Below are 19,709 nucleotides of genomic sequence, written 5' to 3' on the forward strand. Positions count from 1 at the left end.
CCACTTATCATAATCACCAAAGTTGAATTTTAACTAGCATGTACTTTTCACTAATATGTGTTACTTTTGTCTTTAAGGTAGATCACCAGTATATATTTTTTGAGACAGATTTTTTTTATAATTTGCCAAAATGAAGATTTTACTATGCTCTTTTCAAAAATTTAATAAAAAGTATGGGTCACCGTGCTATTTTTCAAGCAATGAGTCGTTGAAAATTGCAAAAATTTGGTTAGTTTGTTCATGAAAAAACACATTAGTGTGCATAAAAAAAATTCTATGAGATAGAATTTTGAAATAAATTGTGAGAAGAAAGGTTTCATAATATGTTTGAAGAAAATTAAAAGAAAACATGGTGTCACCGAACTTGTTTTCCGGCTACAAGTAAAAATAAAAAATTCCCCTATTAGCCCAGTATAAATTTTGTACTAAAAGAGTTATCTCCCCTTAAATGGCTTATTTGAAAAAAATAGTTTAAAACCCCCAAAAAATGATATTTGATAAAATATTTTGAATGAATCCATTAATAAACAGGTTTTCTTCAAATAGAAAAACAGTCTAACTATTGAATTACAATTCTGTCTCTAAATTGGCAGATTTAGGCAAATAACTAGACCGATTTTGTACTGTGATTGTACAATCCAAGATGGCGGTATACCATCAATCTACCTTAATTGATAGAGCCTTATGCATCACTGTTAAACATTTAATAACCAGTTACCAGGAACATGTTTATTCTTATCAACATCACACTCAATACATAATGTTCTTTTCAAATATCAGAGGAAATTTCAAAAGCATATTTCTGTTGTATGTAAAAATTAGTCACCAGAATCCAAGTTTTAATTGTAACATATGCACAAAACTAAATACATGTAGTAATAAATTAAAAATATCCTCACATTTGTTGTTTATATGATTTTGGATATACATGAAATCAATTTTGATGCACTTATTTTATAAAGAAGACTTTTGTAAATATTTCAACCAAGCTGGCATACAGTGTATATATTTACTTGATACATTGGTACATGTATTAACATTAACTTATGGATAGTTTATTTGGTATTAACAATTATTATATAAATCTCTCATTTTGAAGTCTGAATTTCAGAATATCTTTGGATCATGAAACAATTTCGGATGTTATCCTACATGATACTTTTTTTAAAGGAAAAAAAAACATGTGAACAGTCTCAAAGTTATATTTGGTTTCTTAACATAGTATTTACAAACAATGATCACCATATATTTCAGATAAAGATAGATTTAATATTTTACAATTCATTTCTAAGTTTTTATTCTGAAAAAAACAAATTATTACAGATATTTTAGAACATTATATCATTTATATGTTTGTAAGAAGTATTGATGGGTTATTTAAGTAAGTGTGAAGAGGTTGGAAGGCTCTTATAACTAATTTATCTTTTCAGTTTGTTAGATTTCCATCACAAATTATGATTATTACAAGAGTGCTCAGTTCAAGAGACTTGAAACTTTGTCCCACACTTTCTTAATACATCTTTGTAACAGTTCAATTTTTAAATGTGAACTATGATTGAAAATTTAACAAATTTGAACATCTGTTTGTGAAAATAATGTCTCCCCCACAGCTTTAAAAAATATATTTTTTAACAAGCACATAATTTTTCATTAAAATAATACATATGACTATGTCTGACATATCAATCATTATAATTAACTGTTATTACAGAGTACAATGTTTACATCTTCACACTTAATAGTTATAGAACTTAAATAAACCAAATCTTTCGGTATAAGTCATAATTGAATGGTAGCCAAAAAATATATCAGGATTTATCAAAGCAGTCAACAAATGTTTCAAGAATTAAATGCAAAATGTGTAAGCAACAGTTATAGCATGCATAGCATGATTTAAGACCAGTGGCAATAACAATTATGCAGGGCTATACCTTGACCCGTTCAAATAAAACAAACAGCTACCAGTTGGTACACTTATCAGCCTTAAATTTCAAAACCCTGTTACAAAATATTGGTAAATTCATACTCTGAAGCATTTATTTTTTGCATCATTATTGCACTGTCTATTTTTCGAAATTTAACTTTGAAAATACCAAAATCTAATAATTTTATCTCCCGTTTCTGCAGTATATCAACAGTGGAAAAATCTTGGGATTAAGGATTTTAAAACAACTCAATATTTGCAACTTAAAGGTTATTGATTAAGTTATATTGTGAAAGAATTGCTGTATGTAAAATAATTGTATGAATCTTCTAAAATAGATATGACGTAAATATAAATACAAGATTCACATAGCTTCTCATTGCTTAAATCAAAAGTTTTAAAAGAAAAGAAGCAATACAACTGCTTTAAGAAACATTTGACCAGATAATTTCTGTCACCATGGTAATGACAAAACCATTCAGATGATTAATGTAAGAACTGTTCTCTGATGGAATAAAGAAGGTACCAGTATAAACTGCTACCCTGTAAGAACACTGTTGGTTATTACGAACAACAGCCACCAGATGATGTCTTTTTTGTAGTCATATCTACTCCTTGTCTTGGTTCCATTTCTCTACCAGGTGTCTACAAAAATATCAAATTAAGCGATCAAATAATAATATTGTTGGTTTAGAAATCTTTCCATGTAGAGTATTTCATTAGACATTTGATCATATTTGAATTCCTCATCTTGGCAATTTCTATGAATGTTATTGTGGAAATAACACCTCATATCTAATTGTTTATGCCAGTCTAATTCACCAAGTAACAATTGGTATATAAACAAAAGTTGTAAACATAACATGCATATATTGCACTTATATACAGGGTTTCAGCTAGGATTTTGAGGGCTTTAGTCACTTTTGCGCGTGATAAAAATCAGCCTTATTTTTTATAATAGCAAGGGGTCTAGGATGTTTATCAAACTAGCTATAAAAATATTTCCAAGTCCTTGAAGGACTAGTCTAGGATCTTTGAAGACTTTTGGATAGCTGATGTAGGCAGTTATTGGCAAAATTGAATGAATAGACTGATGTGATGCTAAGATATGAAGATAAGAACAGGGATCTGGTATAAATATGGTTCACAACTTCACTTCAGTTATTTTCAGGGCACACCAAAAGTTGAGTGCCTCTATTTTTTAAACCACTGCACAAATGAACTTGTTACGACTTTTTCACTTCACAATCATTTATATCCTTGAAAAAACGTTTAAATATCTATTTGGAATCAATTTCTTTAATATTGGATAGAAGGATCTGCATCTATACTTAATGTGACTATTCTAATGACTGTAGACTACGTTTACTTTCGATTTTTAAACGAAACGAAAATAGAAACGGGAAGTGACAATTGAATAATAATTTCAGAATAAAACCGGATTTATCTACGAATTTTCACGCATGCATAATACATAGAACAGGAAGCACCTGTTTGCAAGTGAAAATATTTACGTTTTGAATAAAGTTCATTCTTTTTAATCGAAGTTGTTGAAAGTTTTTGATGAATATTTATATAAAGTATGACGAAAATACGTTAAAATGACGAAACTACAACAAGCAAACTGCAAATTATGATTGTATGGGAAATATTGAAATCAAAATAAAGTTGAAATGTCCGGGAAGTTTATCAATTTTGTTCAAATGACGAAAATACGACAGAATTGTAAGAAATTATTAAAATGAAATGCTGACTGACTGATTTTACTTAAATAGATTATTATGATGGTCATTTATGAGGTTTTATAATAATAATTAAGGGATTAGTGACCCATTTGATTGGCGATAGGCGGATTACTTGTCATCACAACTTTTAACACCTTTGGTAAACGTTAATTACCTGAGGGTCATAAACTTGTCAGAAACATAAAGACAGGTAGAATTCAAGTAATTTGATGTGTAAATATTTTTACACTTTCCAAATTTAAGTGACGAAATTGATATGAAATATTTTCGTCACTTTTCGTAAAATACGAACGTGACGAGCGCTAGCAAAATCACTGCATATATAGCTACATTCAAATGAAATTAACACCAAAGGAGTATGTTCGATAAGGTCCAAAAATGGCCCCTTTTTTAGCGTAAATTTAAAATTCAGATTTATTGACCAATATCACGATAAATTACAGCTAATACATTGACTAGCTAGGATAGAAACCATTTTGTTTAAAATTTTACGTTTCAGCGTTTCATTATGACGTCACAAGTTGTACTCATATTGATTTTTCACGAAAAAATCAATGAAAATGGGTAAATTTACATAGATTATTGGACAGGAAACATAGAGCGCATACGTCGACAACAAAGATCTTTTAAAATAATGTTTGTGAAGACATTTCACATGTCTTGTGTGAATCTTAAGCTTGTTGACGCCTGCGCTCTATGTTTCCTGGTCCTTCATTTGGTTGAAATCTAGCTGATTTTGTTAAATTTCACAAAAATTCCTTATTGTGACCTTTTTTGGTTGTAAAAATCAACGTGTTAGAATTAAACTTTGACAAAAACAGTTCTGTTTAACTTTCTAACATGTCTTTAAGGCAACTTAAAACAGTTATTGTCTTGTAACTATGAACTTTATAATTGGGGACAAATATGGCCCTTTCCGAACTTACTCCTTTAGCAAATTTATCTGGATCTTAAATTTTTATACATTTTTCAAATTCATGTTGAACATGTGTTGAAAGACAGTAATTGAGTGGCTGACGTTTATTTATGTGTTACATATTTGTTTCTCGTTCATTTTGTACATAAATAAGACCATTAGTTTTCTAGTTTGAATTGTTTTACATTGTCATTTCAGGGCCTTTTATAGATGATTATGGGGTATGGGCTTTGCTCATTGTTGAAGGCCATACAGGGACCTATAGTTGTTAATTTCTGTGTCATTTGGTCTCTTGCGGAGAGTTTTCTCATTGACAATCATACCACATCTTCTTTTTTATATTTATATAATTGACATATTTATTAGAAGATTAACTTTCTCATCAAAATGATCCTCAATAATTAAGCTTTTAAATAAATCACATAAACTAATTAAATACCTTGTTCAGAATTGCTTGTGCTAGGTCCATAAAAGCTTTTTCTACATTAACATTAGCTTTAGCACTAGTTTCTAAGAATGGTACACCATGTTCTTTTGAAATCTGAAAATAAAAATCAGGAATTAAAAATATATCTCTCAGTCTCTTCTTTAATACACAATGAAGGCTCATTTAAGTAAGTACTACATCTTTATTCTCTTAGCCAATGCATGACAAGAGTACTCCAAATAGTTGCATCAATTTTCTAGGTGTGCTAGTCTAGAACATTTGTTGAGTTACAATGATCTACTCTTGCTTCTGATATAGTTATTATGAAAAATCCATAAAATTCACACCTAATTTGAAACTGTCCCTGTATTGGTGTGCAAACTGTGAACATATCACTTTAACATGTTAAAGAAATATTATAAGGGTGTGCTTTTTATTTGTTTTTTAAATATTATTGCGAACCCTATGATAGTTTTCCATAGATTCACCTGCAAGTTACCTGTCCATTTAAACTTTTAATTTTAAAAGGTTTGTTCCTTTTCTTTAGTTTACATTAAACATGTTAAAATTAATATTGATCATTTCATATTTACTTATGATCATCTTCAACATTTTATAAATCTGTATCAAATTTAATCCAAAGAAGCTTCCTTGTTTCATCAATTTATGTTTTTTCAACTGTGATATAATTATATGTGATAAATTGATATTTTTTTATTTGTTTCAGCTTTAATGACATAAATGAGAACCAGTATGTTTCAGTTTAATACTACTTACAGCGTCTCCTCTATCTTTCGACACTTGTCTCTTACTATCCATGTCACATTTATTTCCCAAAATCATTTTTTCTACATCTTCATTTGCATGCTGTAAAATAAGTGTTTAAGTTGATAAAATGATAATGTAACAAACATATATTTCTATTGTATGTAAATGTATGCTGTATACTTATTGAGCTCAACCAAGATATTCTATCACCATAATATTTTGGCAGACTTTTAAGATTTTATTTTTAGTCTTTGCAATGACTTATAGCAATATTATAACACAAGAGGCTCTCAAGAGCCTGAATAGCTCACCTAAATTTTTTTGGTTCAATCTCTCATCAATGATTATTTTGGCTCTTTAATTTATTTAAATGTTCTTTGAATCGTCCTATTTTCTTTAAAAGCAAAAAAAAAAAAAAAATCTCCTATGTTCTATTTTAGCCATAGGAGCTATGTTTCTTGACATACAAGGAAATAAAATATAAAATTTATACTAGATACTCTGAAACTCATTTAGCCTAAGTTTGGCTGAAATTGATACAGCAGTTTCAAAGGAGAAGATTTTTTAAAGTAAGTCAACATGATGAACAAATTGTGAAAAAAGTCTTTTAAAGGCAATAACTCCTTAAGAGATAAATTGACAATTTTGGTCAAATTGACTTATTTGTAGATCCTACTTTGCTTAACATTTTTGCTATTCACAGTTTATCTTTATCTATAATAATATTCAAGATAATGACCAAAAACTGCAAAATTTCCTTAAAATTACCAATTAAGTTGCAGCAACCAACAATGGGTTGTTTGATTCATCTGAAAATTTCAGGTCTGATAGATCATGACCTAATGAACATTTTAACCCCATGTCAGATTGCTATTAATGCTTTCGTTTTTGAGATATAAGCCAAAAACTGCATTTGCCCCCTATGTTCTATTTTTAGCAATGGCGACCATGTTTGTTGATAGATCAAAACTTCGGATACAATTTATAAACTAGATAACCTAAGGAACATTCAGTTGAAGTTTGGAAGTAATTGGCCTAGTAGTTTCAGAGGAGAAGATTCTTGAAATAGTTTACAACGACAGACGACGGACGCCAAGTGATGGCATAAGCTCACTTGGCCCTTCGGGCCAGGTGAGCTAAAAATGTTATTATTTATAGTAAAGAAGTGAATTATTGCATTTACAAAATGATTTATATATTTCAATTTTCCCACAGAACCGTGAGAATTTTCCTATAATTGATAATAACAATAATACTTCCTCTTACCTCATCAATATTTCGTAACCATTTAGTAATATTTTCAAATGTTTTATGATTAGTTATGTCATAGACTAGCATTATTCCCATTGCTCCTCTGTAGTAGGATGTGGTAATTGTGTGAAATCGTTCTTGACCTGCTGTGTCCCTAAAATTATAAATTGTACATTCATTTACCATAACAAACAACAGATGGTACTTATTAATAATTATATATTATAGTAAATACATGTCTATAAATATTCAAAATTAGAATTTAAACACTAAACAAAATTTTACATTTCCATAAAGATATATATGCAATTTGATTTTTAATTACAGTAAACATATTATCATTAATAACAAACTTTTGACAGAATAATCTCTGATTTTAGTCTACATTATGTGTTCTGAACTAGTAACAGTATCTTTCATTTTGAGGTTGCTGGGTGATCTAAATTGTAATCAATTGAGTTTTTTTAATAATTTGTCAAAATGTAGTTTTTATCATGCTTATTTCAAAAATGTAATAAAAAGTATGGACCTTTTTTGCACTTCACAGGTTGTGCAAAATTGTCAGATTTTGTATAGATTTGTATGCATGGAAAATTCAATTTTGTGTGATCGAAAAACCTATGAAATAAAATTTTAAGATAAAATATGAGAAGATAGATCTTTTAACATGCTTTCATATCAGAAAAAGAAAAAATGGGGTCACTGGACTTGTTTTCATGCTACATTGTACATTGTAACACTTTCTACATGTTCTAGTAAATTAAATACTGTATCAAAGTTATTTCCCCTAAGAATACAACTTTTCAAATTTGAACATTTGTTTCTTCCTGGTTTAAAGTTCTAAGCATAAAATTCATGTACTTGGTATACATGCTCATGTGGAATTGGTCAGTAAAATCAATGAAAATACAAAGTATTTCAATTGGTACATGTAACTGGAGAGCCTAAAATATAGAATCTACTCAGTCATTTGACAGTTTGTAATTCGGACAAAAACTATTCTTTTTCTATACTATTTTTACATATAGAATGTTAGACTTAAGTTGACCTATATTATATAAAACCAACTGTTAAAACTTCCTTTCCCTAAGTGCTATTCTCTTCTCAAGTTTTGTAATAATATACATGTACATATATATATATTATATTTATAAATAAATATTTGAACACGTATATTGCTAAACATGCAAATGTACACTTTCAGAAATAACAGTTGGTATCAATTATACAAGCTTTATAAAAGCATGTAAATCTGGTTTTTACATACAATGTACATGAACATATACATGTCAGTCAACAAGTCACAAAATACAAACACTTTAAAACATCTTTTTTGTACAGTGCATACAACTTTACCACATTGCTGAAGGATCAGCATGCATGCATAAATGAAGTAAAAAGCCTTTTCTCAAATTTGAACTTTTATCATACATTATCTAACCAGATGCTCCGCAGGGCGTAGCTTTATACGACCGCAGAGGTTGAACCCTGAACGGTTGGGGCAAGTATGGACACAACATTCAAGCTGGATTCCGCTCTAAATTTGGATTGTGATTAAATAGTTGACACAGCATAGGTTTCTGACACAGAATGAATGTGTTCTAATGAACTTAAAATTTTTGTTTTCTCTTAGAGCAATTCACTATGCTGTTGAATATTAATCCTCTCAAAAAAATGTTTGAAGAAATTTTCATTTTATTTATGAAATTTCATTTCAAATGAGAAACTGAACCCAATTTTTTTAATCACATCCCCCTTTCTCTTATTCCAAATTAGTCTCAATTAAATTTATAATGGAGTTTGCAACAATAACTACTCATTTAAAAACATCATAAGATATTCAGATGTAAAAAAACTGCTTGTTATCACTTAATGGTAAAGATTATTTTAATTTATCAGTTGGTAGTAAAAAGTGAATATACATTGTATATAACAAAGGTTTGAGTTGATTCTGGACAAAGAAAGATAACTCCAATTAAAAAAAAAATATTGCTATTTCACAATATTGTGCAATTAGATATTTCTTGCTTACTATTCTGGACAAAGAAAGATAACTCTAATTAAAAAAAAAATATTGCTATTTCACAATATTGTGCAATTAGATATTTCTTGCCATTGTGCAATACTGTGCAATTGAAAAGACTTGCTATTGCACAATACTTAATATAATATTTTAGATCCTGATTTGGACCAACTTGAAAACTGGGCCCATAATCAAAAATCTAAGTACAAGTTTGGATTCAGCATATCAAAGAACCCCAAGATTTCAATTTTTGTTAAAATCAAACTAAGTTTAATTTTGGACCCTTTGGACTTTAATGTAGACCAATTTGAAAACAGGACCAAAAATGAAGAATCTACATACACAGTTAGATTTGGCATATCAAAGAACCCCATTTGTTCAATTTTTAATGAAATCAAACAAAGTTTAATTTTGGACCCCGATTTGGACCAACTTGAAAACTGGGCCAATAATCAAGAATCTAAATACATTTTTAGATTCAGCATATCAAAGAACCCAACCGATTAATTTTTTGACAAAATCAAACTAAGTTTAAATTTGGACCCTTTGGACCTTAATGTAGACCAATTTGAAAATGGGACCAAAAATTAAGAATCTACATACATTTGTACACAATTAGATTCCGCATATCAAAGAACCCCAATTATTCAATTCTTGATGAAATCAAACAAAGTTTAATTTTGGACCCTTTGGGCCCCTTTTTCCTAAACTGTTAGGACCAAAACTCCCAAAATCAATACCAACCTTCCTTTTAAAGTCATAAACCTTGTGTTTAAATCTCATAGATTTCTATTTACTTATACTAAAGTTATGGTGCGAAAACCAAGAAAAATGCTTATTTGGGTCCCTTTTTGGCCCCTAATTCCTAAACTGTTGGGACCTAAACTCCCAAAATCAATACCAACCTTCCTTTTGTGGTCATAAACATTGTGTTTAAATTTCATTGATTTCTATTAACTTAAACTAAAGTTATTGTGCGAAAACCAAAAATAATGCTTATTTGGGCCCTTTTTTGGCCCCTAATTCCTAAACAGTTGAAACCAAAACTCCCAAAATCAATCCCAACCTTTCTTTTGTGGTCATAAACCTTGTGTCAAAATTTCATAGATTTCTATTAACTTAAACTAAAGTTATAGCGCGAAAACCAAGAAAATGCTTATTTGGGCCCTTTTTGGCCCCTTATTCCTAAAATGTTGGGACCAAAACTCCCAAAATCAATACCAACCTTCCTTTTGTGGTCATAAACCTTGTATTAAAATTTCATAGATTTCTATTCACTTTTATTAAAGTTAGAGTGCGAAAACTAAAAGTATTCGGACGACGACGACGACGCCAACGTGATAGCAATATATGACGAAAAATTTTTCAAAATTTGCGGTCGTATAAAAAGGGAAAGAGCCAGACCAGCAACTTTAATTGCTGTAAACATGAAACATGCTCATGATGACTTGATAAATGTACTTCCTGATTTTGGAGAGGACTTATGACATACTTAAGTTATTTCACCTCAAGATGTGGAGATGAGAGAATATCCAATTACCATTACTGTAGAATATCATAATTCTGTATAGAATAATATAAGTATACAATTTAACTTACCATATTTGTAATTTAATTTTCTTTCCTCCTAATTCTACAGTTTTAATTTTAAAATCTATACCTGCAAAACAATAAGAAAGTAATTTAGGTTATAACTATTTTGTTCTGTTTCAAAACGTATTTCAGGCTTTCAGCATGTTCAGAGTTCACAGTAGTTTGGATTTAGCTTCAAATTCAAACCATTGTATTGTATTTTGTCGGATAGAAGTTATTTAAGCTCATGCATATGCAGCATGGTATACCAAAGATGTATTCAAATATTGTGAAGGGATTAGAAATTACAAATATAATTCCATCATGTCATAATTATTTTAACATGGGTAGGCATTATACATGTTACATGTATATACATTGTACTAACTTGTCACTATTTTCCAATTAAGTTTGAATATTATAATTATGTTCTCCAGCACGTTACTTATATACATTGTATCAATGAACTTGCATACATGTAACAGACACAAATCAAATTCAAATTTAACTTTAGACAATGTTAATTAGATTATAACTGAACATTAAAACTATTTTTATAATTTTTATAATTGGAAATTTCCTGTTGTTCTAAAAATAGATCCCTGCATCAAGTCGCTGAAATGGGTCCCTGTTTGAGTTTTCCGTTGCTCAAAAGGTACACGTGTTTTTGTAAATATTTCGATCTTCTCGGTGTTTGTCCAATTAGCGTGTGTCATGTAGTCATATTTTTTTCGCATTTCTTAGGATTTTTCATAACATACATCGAATTAAAACGAAAGTAAATGTCCGGTTAAAATATTGAATAGAAGCATGTTTTCGGCTTATTTTGGAAAACTGAGGGAAAGTTATAATGATAACAAGACTCAGCCAGTGTCTTTAGGAAGCGTCCATCGAACTCACAGGCGTGTGTGTGTGTACAATAACGAAAACATTGCTAATAAACACAGGGTTTCATCAAAAACGAATTCAGTTGGAAAAAGTGAAAGGCCCAATCAATTATGAAATGATAAAGCATCAGAAATCAAAAGTTCTAATAAAAGACAACTAAACCCAGATTTATGTAAATTGAATAAAAGAAAATCATTCAAGTATAATTAGAGTTTATATACTATTTTTTATTCATTTTACGGTTAACTAATGAATACACACACCATGCACACAGCCACTGATCAGGCACTGGTCTCAGGATTTATTATATAAAGGTATAAGACGAGTGCCTGTGAATACACATATCCTTTTTTGTGAGAAAATACAAAACTGGCAAAAGGTTTGAAACGGGACACAAATTAAACCTACAGTAACTCCTCAGTGAATAAACCGAATAAAACAGCTAGCAAATAACCCTAACCATAACCCTAAACCAAAAAAAAGAGCTAAAGAAAGACAGAAACATATTAATTTAAGATGGAAAAAAATTGGGGTTGATATTGCCTAAATATTCAATATTGTGGCGAAGAAAAAACCCAATACATTAAGGAGCTTGGTGGTGAAAAACCCAATTTGATATTAACCTGAGGGGTGAATTGGAATTGATAATGCAATTAAAAAACTTTATCACCCAATAATATAAGAAAATGGTGGGTAAAAACCCCAATTTATGAATTCTTATCTGGAGCTCTGTATATATGGTGTCCAGAATCATGCTAAGTGTTTAGGAAATTTTTGTTGTCAAAAATAAACTTTTTTAATTGTTTTAGGATGTTGTGTTTTGCCTATTGAGTATTGTATCTAGGGTTGACATCAGTGTAGGACAAAGCCTCAGAATTCAAATTATATTATAAGCAGTAAAAATTAAACAAAGTATGGTTGTGTTTCTGCTTTCTATTTTACAATAGCTGATTTAGCCTTGCGGCTTTTTGTCTGCTATTACAGGTCATCACAATACACCTTATTGCTAATCCCGCTTCAACTTTAAACTCATACAACAATCACTTTTCCATTGTAGCATCAGATATTTTGTTTTATGACATAAAAATACAGGAACCTGTGTGATATCCAGTAATGGCGGACAAATGGCGATAAGGTGTACAGTTCCCGTAAGATTTTGACATCATTATTTATGATGTCAAAATTATAAATAACAAATATCTGTCGCCAAAATGGGAAAGTTATTGTTGTATGACATCAATGGTCCAACCACAGCAGATTTCCAAATAGTAATAAGGTGTTGTACCACAAAAAATAAAGGGATGTAAAACATTTGAGTTATTACGAGTCATTGTTATCTCCCAATAAACTGTAAAAGACACTCCTGAAACTGAAGTTATCATGACCTTGACACTATTCATAAAGTGTGGCTAGTAAAATACCAACTGGTCAATAAAATTCATGTTCACTGTATCAGTGTATGAGTCATCATCACCTCATCAGTTCAATCACTATGTATAAAATCAAGTGTTATAAACATCAACACTCACCTATTGTTGATATAAATGTTGTATTAAAAGCATCGTCTGAAAATCTAAATAGTAAACAAGTTTTCCCAACTCCAGAATCACCAATTAAAAGTAACTTAAACAATAAATCATATGTCTTTTTCGCCATAACTTGAAGAAGTGTTTTTGGTTTGATAAAATGGCGGTCTGATTTTCCTTTTTTATTTTTTTCTGACGATCAATTCCTGTTTTTAACTGTCAAGAATCTGACTGTGGTTCAACATGTTAAAGTTCTTGTATATAAACAAATGAGACTGTCTATTTTAGGACAATGATTAACAATCAACTGATCGACCGATCAAACAGTAAATTTTCCGTCTGGTCACGTCACTTCCTACTGGGTCATCAACAAGGGAGATAACCTTGTCAAACTCCTCACAACTTCCGAAACAAATCGTAAGCGCACCGAACCTTTCCGAAGATCTGCGAACGATTGCAGAGTCTACTCGAGTCAGTCAGAGACATAATACATATTGTATAATATTATGTGTCTCTTGCATTATACCCCAAATATACATGGAAAAAAGTTCCATAAAATCTATGAAGACTAAAACAATCACCATTAAAAATTCATATGGAGATTTGCATTGAAAAGGGTGGATAGCTCTTGCAAAAAAAAGCAGAAATATCAATAAAAATTGATTCAAAATTAGAACTTTACCCACTGACTTTACCGCTGCTATTCATCAGAATGTATTGATTCTTTATTTTTTTTAGCGGTCTTTAGAGTATAACAAACAACTCTCACGGTGTTTTCATATATTTTATCAAGCTATATATATAATCTAGATTTCGTAATTCATATTAGTTGACCATTTATTGAATTTTTCAACATGTCAAGCACAGGCACTTGTTTTCTATCCATGGGAAGATCTACTATCCCTATATATTACGATAGTAGTTAATATATAGGGATAGTAGATCTTCCTATGGATAGAAAACATGTGCCTGTGATGTCAAGGTAAAGAATCTCAAAAGTTAATAAAAATAATTAAGCATGTATTCTTCTTTTTGTGGTTTAAAGTTTCTTTAGATAAAGTAAGTTGCTGAAAAAATACAATATACAGCAATAACAAATTTTCACATTATTTTTTTTCAAAATGGTTACAAAGCTTCAAATTTGCAATTTCTTTCATGAAAAATGCATGAAAAAAACTACCAATAACTCTTCGGTTGTGTACATTTTATGAGTAGAAGATAATATAATTTAGTCAAATACAAACTTATAACACCATCAATGTATCATACTTTACATAAATTTTAAGAAAAACAACCAAAAAATGACCAAACTTTGAAAGACGCATTTTTGCAAGAGTTACCTCCCCTTCCAATGCTAATTTCCACAGGAAATTAAAAATGCTGATTTTGTTTTCCTCAAGTTATATTTTATAGGACTTTTTTCTGTGTATATAAAGGGCAATATGCTATAGATTCGAACTAAAACATTTTCTGTTGCAATTAGTTTGAGTTCAATTCTTAGTTTACTGAACTATTAATACGAAAACAGCCTTAAAAAAGACACTAAATACATGCAACTCTGACAACGAATTTAATAAACAAATCCAGCCAGCTGAAATTTTAAATGCAGTTAAAACACTTAAAAATGGTAAATCATCAGCTGAAGACTTAATTTCTAATGAAATGATTAAATGTGGTATGCCAGTATTATTAGAACCCCTATTAAAACTTTTCAACCTAGTATTTATGAAAGTCAGCTTCCCAAAATTATGGAACAAAAGTCTGATTACTTTAATTCATAAAAAGGGGAACAAATCTGACCCCTCTAATTATAGAGGTATCTCATTGACCTCTAATTTGGGAAAATTATTCAATAAAATTATACACACTAGACTAATGAAGTTTATTAACACTAATAATTTGATAAGTGAAAATCAGATTGGCTTCAAAGAAAAAGCTAGAACAGCAGATCATATCTTTTCATTAAAGTCTATTGTAGACAAATATAAAACTAAAAAAAAGAAAATTTTTGCAGCATTTATAGATCTGCGAAAAGCCTTTGATACTGTCTGGAGGGAGGGTTTATTCTACATTCTACTCCAAAACAGAATTCCAGGCAAGCTTTTTAACGTCATCCAATCAATGTATAATGACAACAAATGTAGAATTAAATTTCAAAATGGTATGAGCCATGAATTTATATCAAATTGTGGAGTAAAACAAGGGGATGTACTTAGCCCCACTTTGTTTAATATTTATATAAATGGCCTTGTAAATGACCTTGATCATGCAAACACTCAACCAATTATTATAGGAGATGTTAAATTAACATCATTATTATATGCAGATGACATTATTTTATAATCTGAAACCCAAGAAGGGCTACAAAATGCACTAAATGAGTTAACTAAATTTTGTTCCCTATGGAAACTTGATGTTAACAAACAAAAATCAAAAATTATAATATTCAATTCTAATGGAAAATCTCACTGTAATTATTTTAAAGTAGAAAAAGAACATCTTGAGACTGTTAAATCTATTTGTTACCTTGGAATAACTATAAATTGTTCAGGAAGTTTAAGTCATTAAAAAAAAAATCTTTTGGAAAAAGGAAGAAAGGCTTGGTTTAAAATAAAAAAAAACAGTCTCTTTAGATAATTCCTGCAGTATGCTTGAAAAATTATTTGATACTTTAGTTGTTCCAATAACTCTTTATGGAAGTGAAGTTTAGGGTGGAAGCCAAGTGTTCAAAGATTCAGATCCATTTGAACATTTACATATTAAATTTATTAAAGAAATTTTAGGTGTACAGTGCAAAACAACAAATGTAGCCTGTTTAACTGAGACAAACAGAATCCCTTTGTACTTTAAAATTCAGCTTTCAGCTATAAAATTTCTAAACCATATTGTAAACTCGCCTAACACTTTAGTCCATAAAATATATAATAATGTAGAGAAAACAAGTAAATGGGTTAACATTGTAAAAGACTGGTTAAATAAATTAGGTTATGGTCATCTCACTTTTGATACTTTTAATTTAAAATATCACATAAATAGTATCCAACAAAGAATCTATGACCAGGCTTATCAAATTATAAATTGTTCTATCAATAAATGTGAAAAATTAAATTTCTTTTGTCATACTAAAAGAATTAGAAAAAGGCCCCCATATATTGATATATGTAAATTCAAAACTGACCGATCAGTTTTCAGTAAATTTAAACTAAGTGCACATTCCTTAGCAATTGAAAGAGGGCGTTATACCAACATTGAAAGAAGTAAACGCATTTGCTTATCCTGTAACAGACAAGAAATTGAGGATGAATACCATTTCTTCTCAATATGTCCATGCTATACATCATTAAGGGATACCTATATACAAAATATTAATAAAAATCTTAATTTCAATTTTATTAAATTGCAGTCCACTATAACACTTAAGCATTTGACTGTACTTTTAAATAGCAGTTTACCAGTCATTATAAAAATCACCATAAAGTATATTAATGATTGTCTTTTATTAAGAACATCTGTATAACTTGTATTTCTTTTAATATGCATTGCCAACCTAATTTTTGTTTGTGTTCTTTTTTCAATTATTCATGAATATTAATAATGTGTTAACTGTTGAAATTTATAGCCTTTTTTTTTCTTTGCTGTGAATACCACTGTCACTCTAATATAATTGTAATCAATTTAACTATTGTAAGTTTATTGTCTTAATTTTGTATGCCATAACCATTTAATGTAAATGTGTTTGTGCGAATAAAATATTGTCTATTGTCTTTTGTCTACGACGGGCAGCTAGATATCGGGCCGAGATACCAGGCTATATATGATGATCGTCTAAGATTTTTTTTTAATATTCAGTTATGTATATATATAACATTGTTTATATTTTCTAAAATGGACTCATTGGTACTAACTGGTTAACCCCAAAAGTTATATTGGTTAAGATTTTAAAGATCATCGAAATATCGTCGACTCTTTCTATATCTGGTATTGTACGAATCAAGTTGTGGACTACCAAGTTTTGCCACAAGCCGCTTATTGGAATCAATGATCATCAATGTTAATACCTGAAAGTTTAAATACATATAACATATCAGATGAAAGTAATGAGTCATTGGACTATAGTTATCCAGGTTCGCCACAAATGACATCTTCACCAAATTAGTCATTACTCAGAAAACAACTAAACACAAAAGAAGACCACTACCATCAGATACAGAAAATATAGAATTGCCAAAAATATAGAATTGCCAAAAATTGAGACGAATGCAAAAAATATCCCGTTGACCGACTTCTCAGGCCTGCTACTAATGATCCCGACAACAATGATAGTCGTGTCATATACCATTGTGTAGATAAATCAATTTAGATTTACGGCATATTAAGTTTAAGTAGGTTTGACAACCGAGAAATAAAAAAAATCACGGGATTTCGGGACTGGGTGTCATTTTTCAAAAAAAATAGTTAAGTACCTTGTGTTATATTAAGGTATACAGGAATTTTTTTTTGGAGACAAGTGTTATATTAAGGTATACAGGAATTTTTGTTTTGAGACAAGTGCCTGTGAGATATACTAGTAAACAAAATTTGTGAGGAATTTTAAGCATGAGATACATAAACTCACTAACAAGCACATACCACAGAGAACAAGTACACAACAACATGGATACCCTTGGATAACCACAGAACTGCGTAAGATGATGAGGAAAAGCTACCGACTATACAACAACAAAAACAACAGCAGATAACGGGAAAAGAAAATGAGAACAGCATATACAAACCGGAACCATCTAGTACAAAAAGAAACACGCAATTGCTTCTTGAACTATGTATCAAACATCGTAGCACCGGATGATAAACCAAATCCAAAGATTATTTCCTCTTTTTTAAAATGCACGAGGAAAATGACACAGTTGAAAAAACAAACACATTAAACCATCAGTTCCAATCAGTGTTTACTGAAGACAACAAAACTGAAATGCCAAATATGGGAAACAAAAACTGCAACACAATGAATGACATCAACATCACTATAGATGGAATAGAAAAGCTGCCGAAAGAACTCAATCCTAACAAAGCAAGTGGACCAGACCAACTCATCAAGAATACTAAAAGAACTCCATCACAAATTAGCTGCAACAGTCACTTTCTTGTTCAATAAATCTATGTTTCTAGGAAAAACACCAACAGACTGGAAGCACGCATTTGCCCAATCTACAAGAAACAACCACGCCATGAACCAGCAAACTACAGGCCTGTCTCCCTAACCTGAATCATTTGCAAGCTAATGGAGCACATCGTAGTATCCAACGTAATGAAACATCTACAATGTAGAAACTAATAGAATAATATCCGAATTTCAACATGGCTTTAGAAGTAAGAGATCGTGCGAGACACAACTCATAGACTTGATACATGATCTAAAATGTACAATGGACATTATAACACAAACAGATATGATATTCCTAGACTGTACAAAGGCATTTGGTAAAATCAGCCATCCACGCCTGCTACACAAGCTCAGATACTATGGTATAAGAGGGGAAATCACAAATGGATCACAGCATTTTTAGTAGTGTTGTACTGGAAAAACAAGTATTCTGACAAGTGGGAGTAACATCTGGAGTACCCAAAGTCAGTGTACTTGGACCTGTCCTTTTCATAATCTAATGATATCACTGATAGCATAGTCAACAATCCGCCTGTTTGCTGATGATTGCACCATCAACCGGTCGATTAGAACTACCAAAGATCAAGCCATCCTACAAAAACATCTGACAACACTGACGCATGGACTGCATAAACAAACATCTGTCATTGAACCAAAATTATGACAAGCCGTTTTATTATTTATTCTTACTTCAACATATCTCATAAACTTTATAAGATATCTTATATAGTTTATAAGATATCTTATATAGTTTAAAAGATATCTCAAATAACTTATCAGATATCTTATATAATTGTCTTTATAAGATATCTCATAAACTATATAAGATATCTTATGAACTATATGAGATATCTTATAAACTATACAAGATATCTTATAAATTATATAAGATATCTTATATAAAAATTGTTTATAAGATATCTCATATACTTTATAAGATATCTTATAAACTTTAGAAAATATCTTATAAAGTCTTATATAATATATAAGATATCTCATAAAAATGAAATTATATAAGATATCTTATATATTATAGGAGATATCTTATATATCAAAGGATATATCTTATTTAGTTTATAAGATATCTCCTATAATATATAAGATAAGATATCTTATATCTTATATAGTGTATCAGATATCTTATATAGTTTATCAGATATCTTATATAATTGTCTTTATAAGATATCTCATAAACTATATAAGATATTTTATAAACTATATGAGATATCTTATAAAAGTTGTTTATAAGATATCTCATATACTTTATAAGATATCTTATAAACTTTAGAAGATATCTTATAAAGTATATAAGATATATTATAAACTATAGAAGATATCTTATAAACTTTAGGAGATATCTTATAAACTTTAGGAGATATCTTATATAATATATGAGATATCTTATAAAAATGAAATTATATAAGACATCTTATATATTAAAGGAGTATCTTATATATTATATAAGATATCTTATATATAATAGGAGATATCTTGAAATTCGAATAAAT

General features: G+C 29.8%; 1 protein-coding gene across 1 annotated transcript; it reads right to left on the reverse strand.

Moving 5' to 3' along the window:
- Nucleotides 1-2,193: 2,193 nt before the first annotated feature.
- Nucleotides 2,194-13,430, reverse strand: LOC134685661 (ras-related protein Rab-10-like). Its single transcript, XM_063545623.1, has 6 exons — nt 13,044-13,430; nt 10,654-10,714; nt 7,047-7,185; nt 5,790-5,879; nt 5,025-5,126; nt 2,194-2,569 (listed from the first exon to the last, which is right to left on the reverse strand). The coding sequence occupies exons 1-6, from the start codon at nt 13,168-13,170 to the stop codon at nt 2,489-2,491; spliced, it is 600 nt and encodes a 199-aa protein (XP_063401693.1). The 5' UTR covers nt 13,171-13,430; the 3' UTR covers nt 2,194-2,488.
- Between the last annotated feature and the right edge of the window lie 6,279 nt (nt 13,431-19,709).

Source organism: Mytilus trossulus, chromosome 1 (genome assembly GCF_036588685.1).
Source record: "Mytilus trossulus isolate FHL-02 chromosome 1, PNRI_Mtr1.1.1.hap1, whole genome shotgun sequence".
Taxonomy (NCBI): domain Eukaryota; kingdom Metazoa; phylum Mollusca; class Bivalvia; order Mytilida; family Mytilidae; genus Mytilus; species Mytilus trossulus.

Coding starts and splice junctions, on each gene's coding strand:
- LOC134685661 (XM_063545623.1), bottom strand. CDS start 13,170: ATGGCGAAAAAGACATATGATTTATTGTTTAAGTTACTTTTAATTGGT. Junction 10,715..13,043: donor AACATTTATATCAACAATAG/GTGAGTGTTGAT, acceptor ATTGTTTTGCAG/GTATAGATTTTAAAATTAAA. Junction 7,186..10,653: donor AAAATTAAATTACAAATATG/GTAAGTTAAATT, acceptor TTATAATTTTAG/GGACACAGCAGGTCAAGAAC.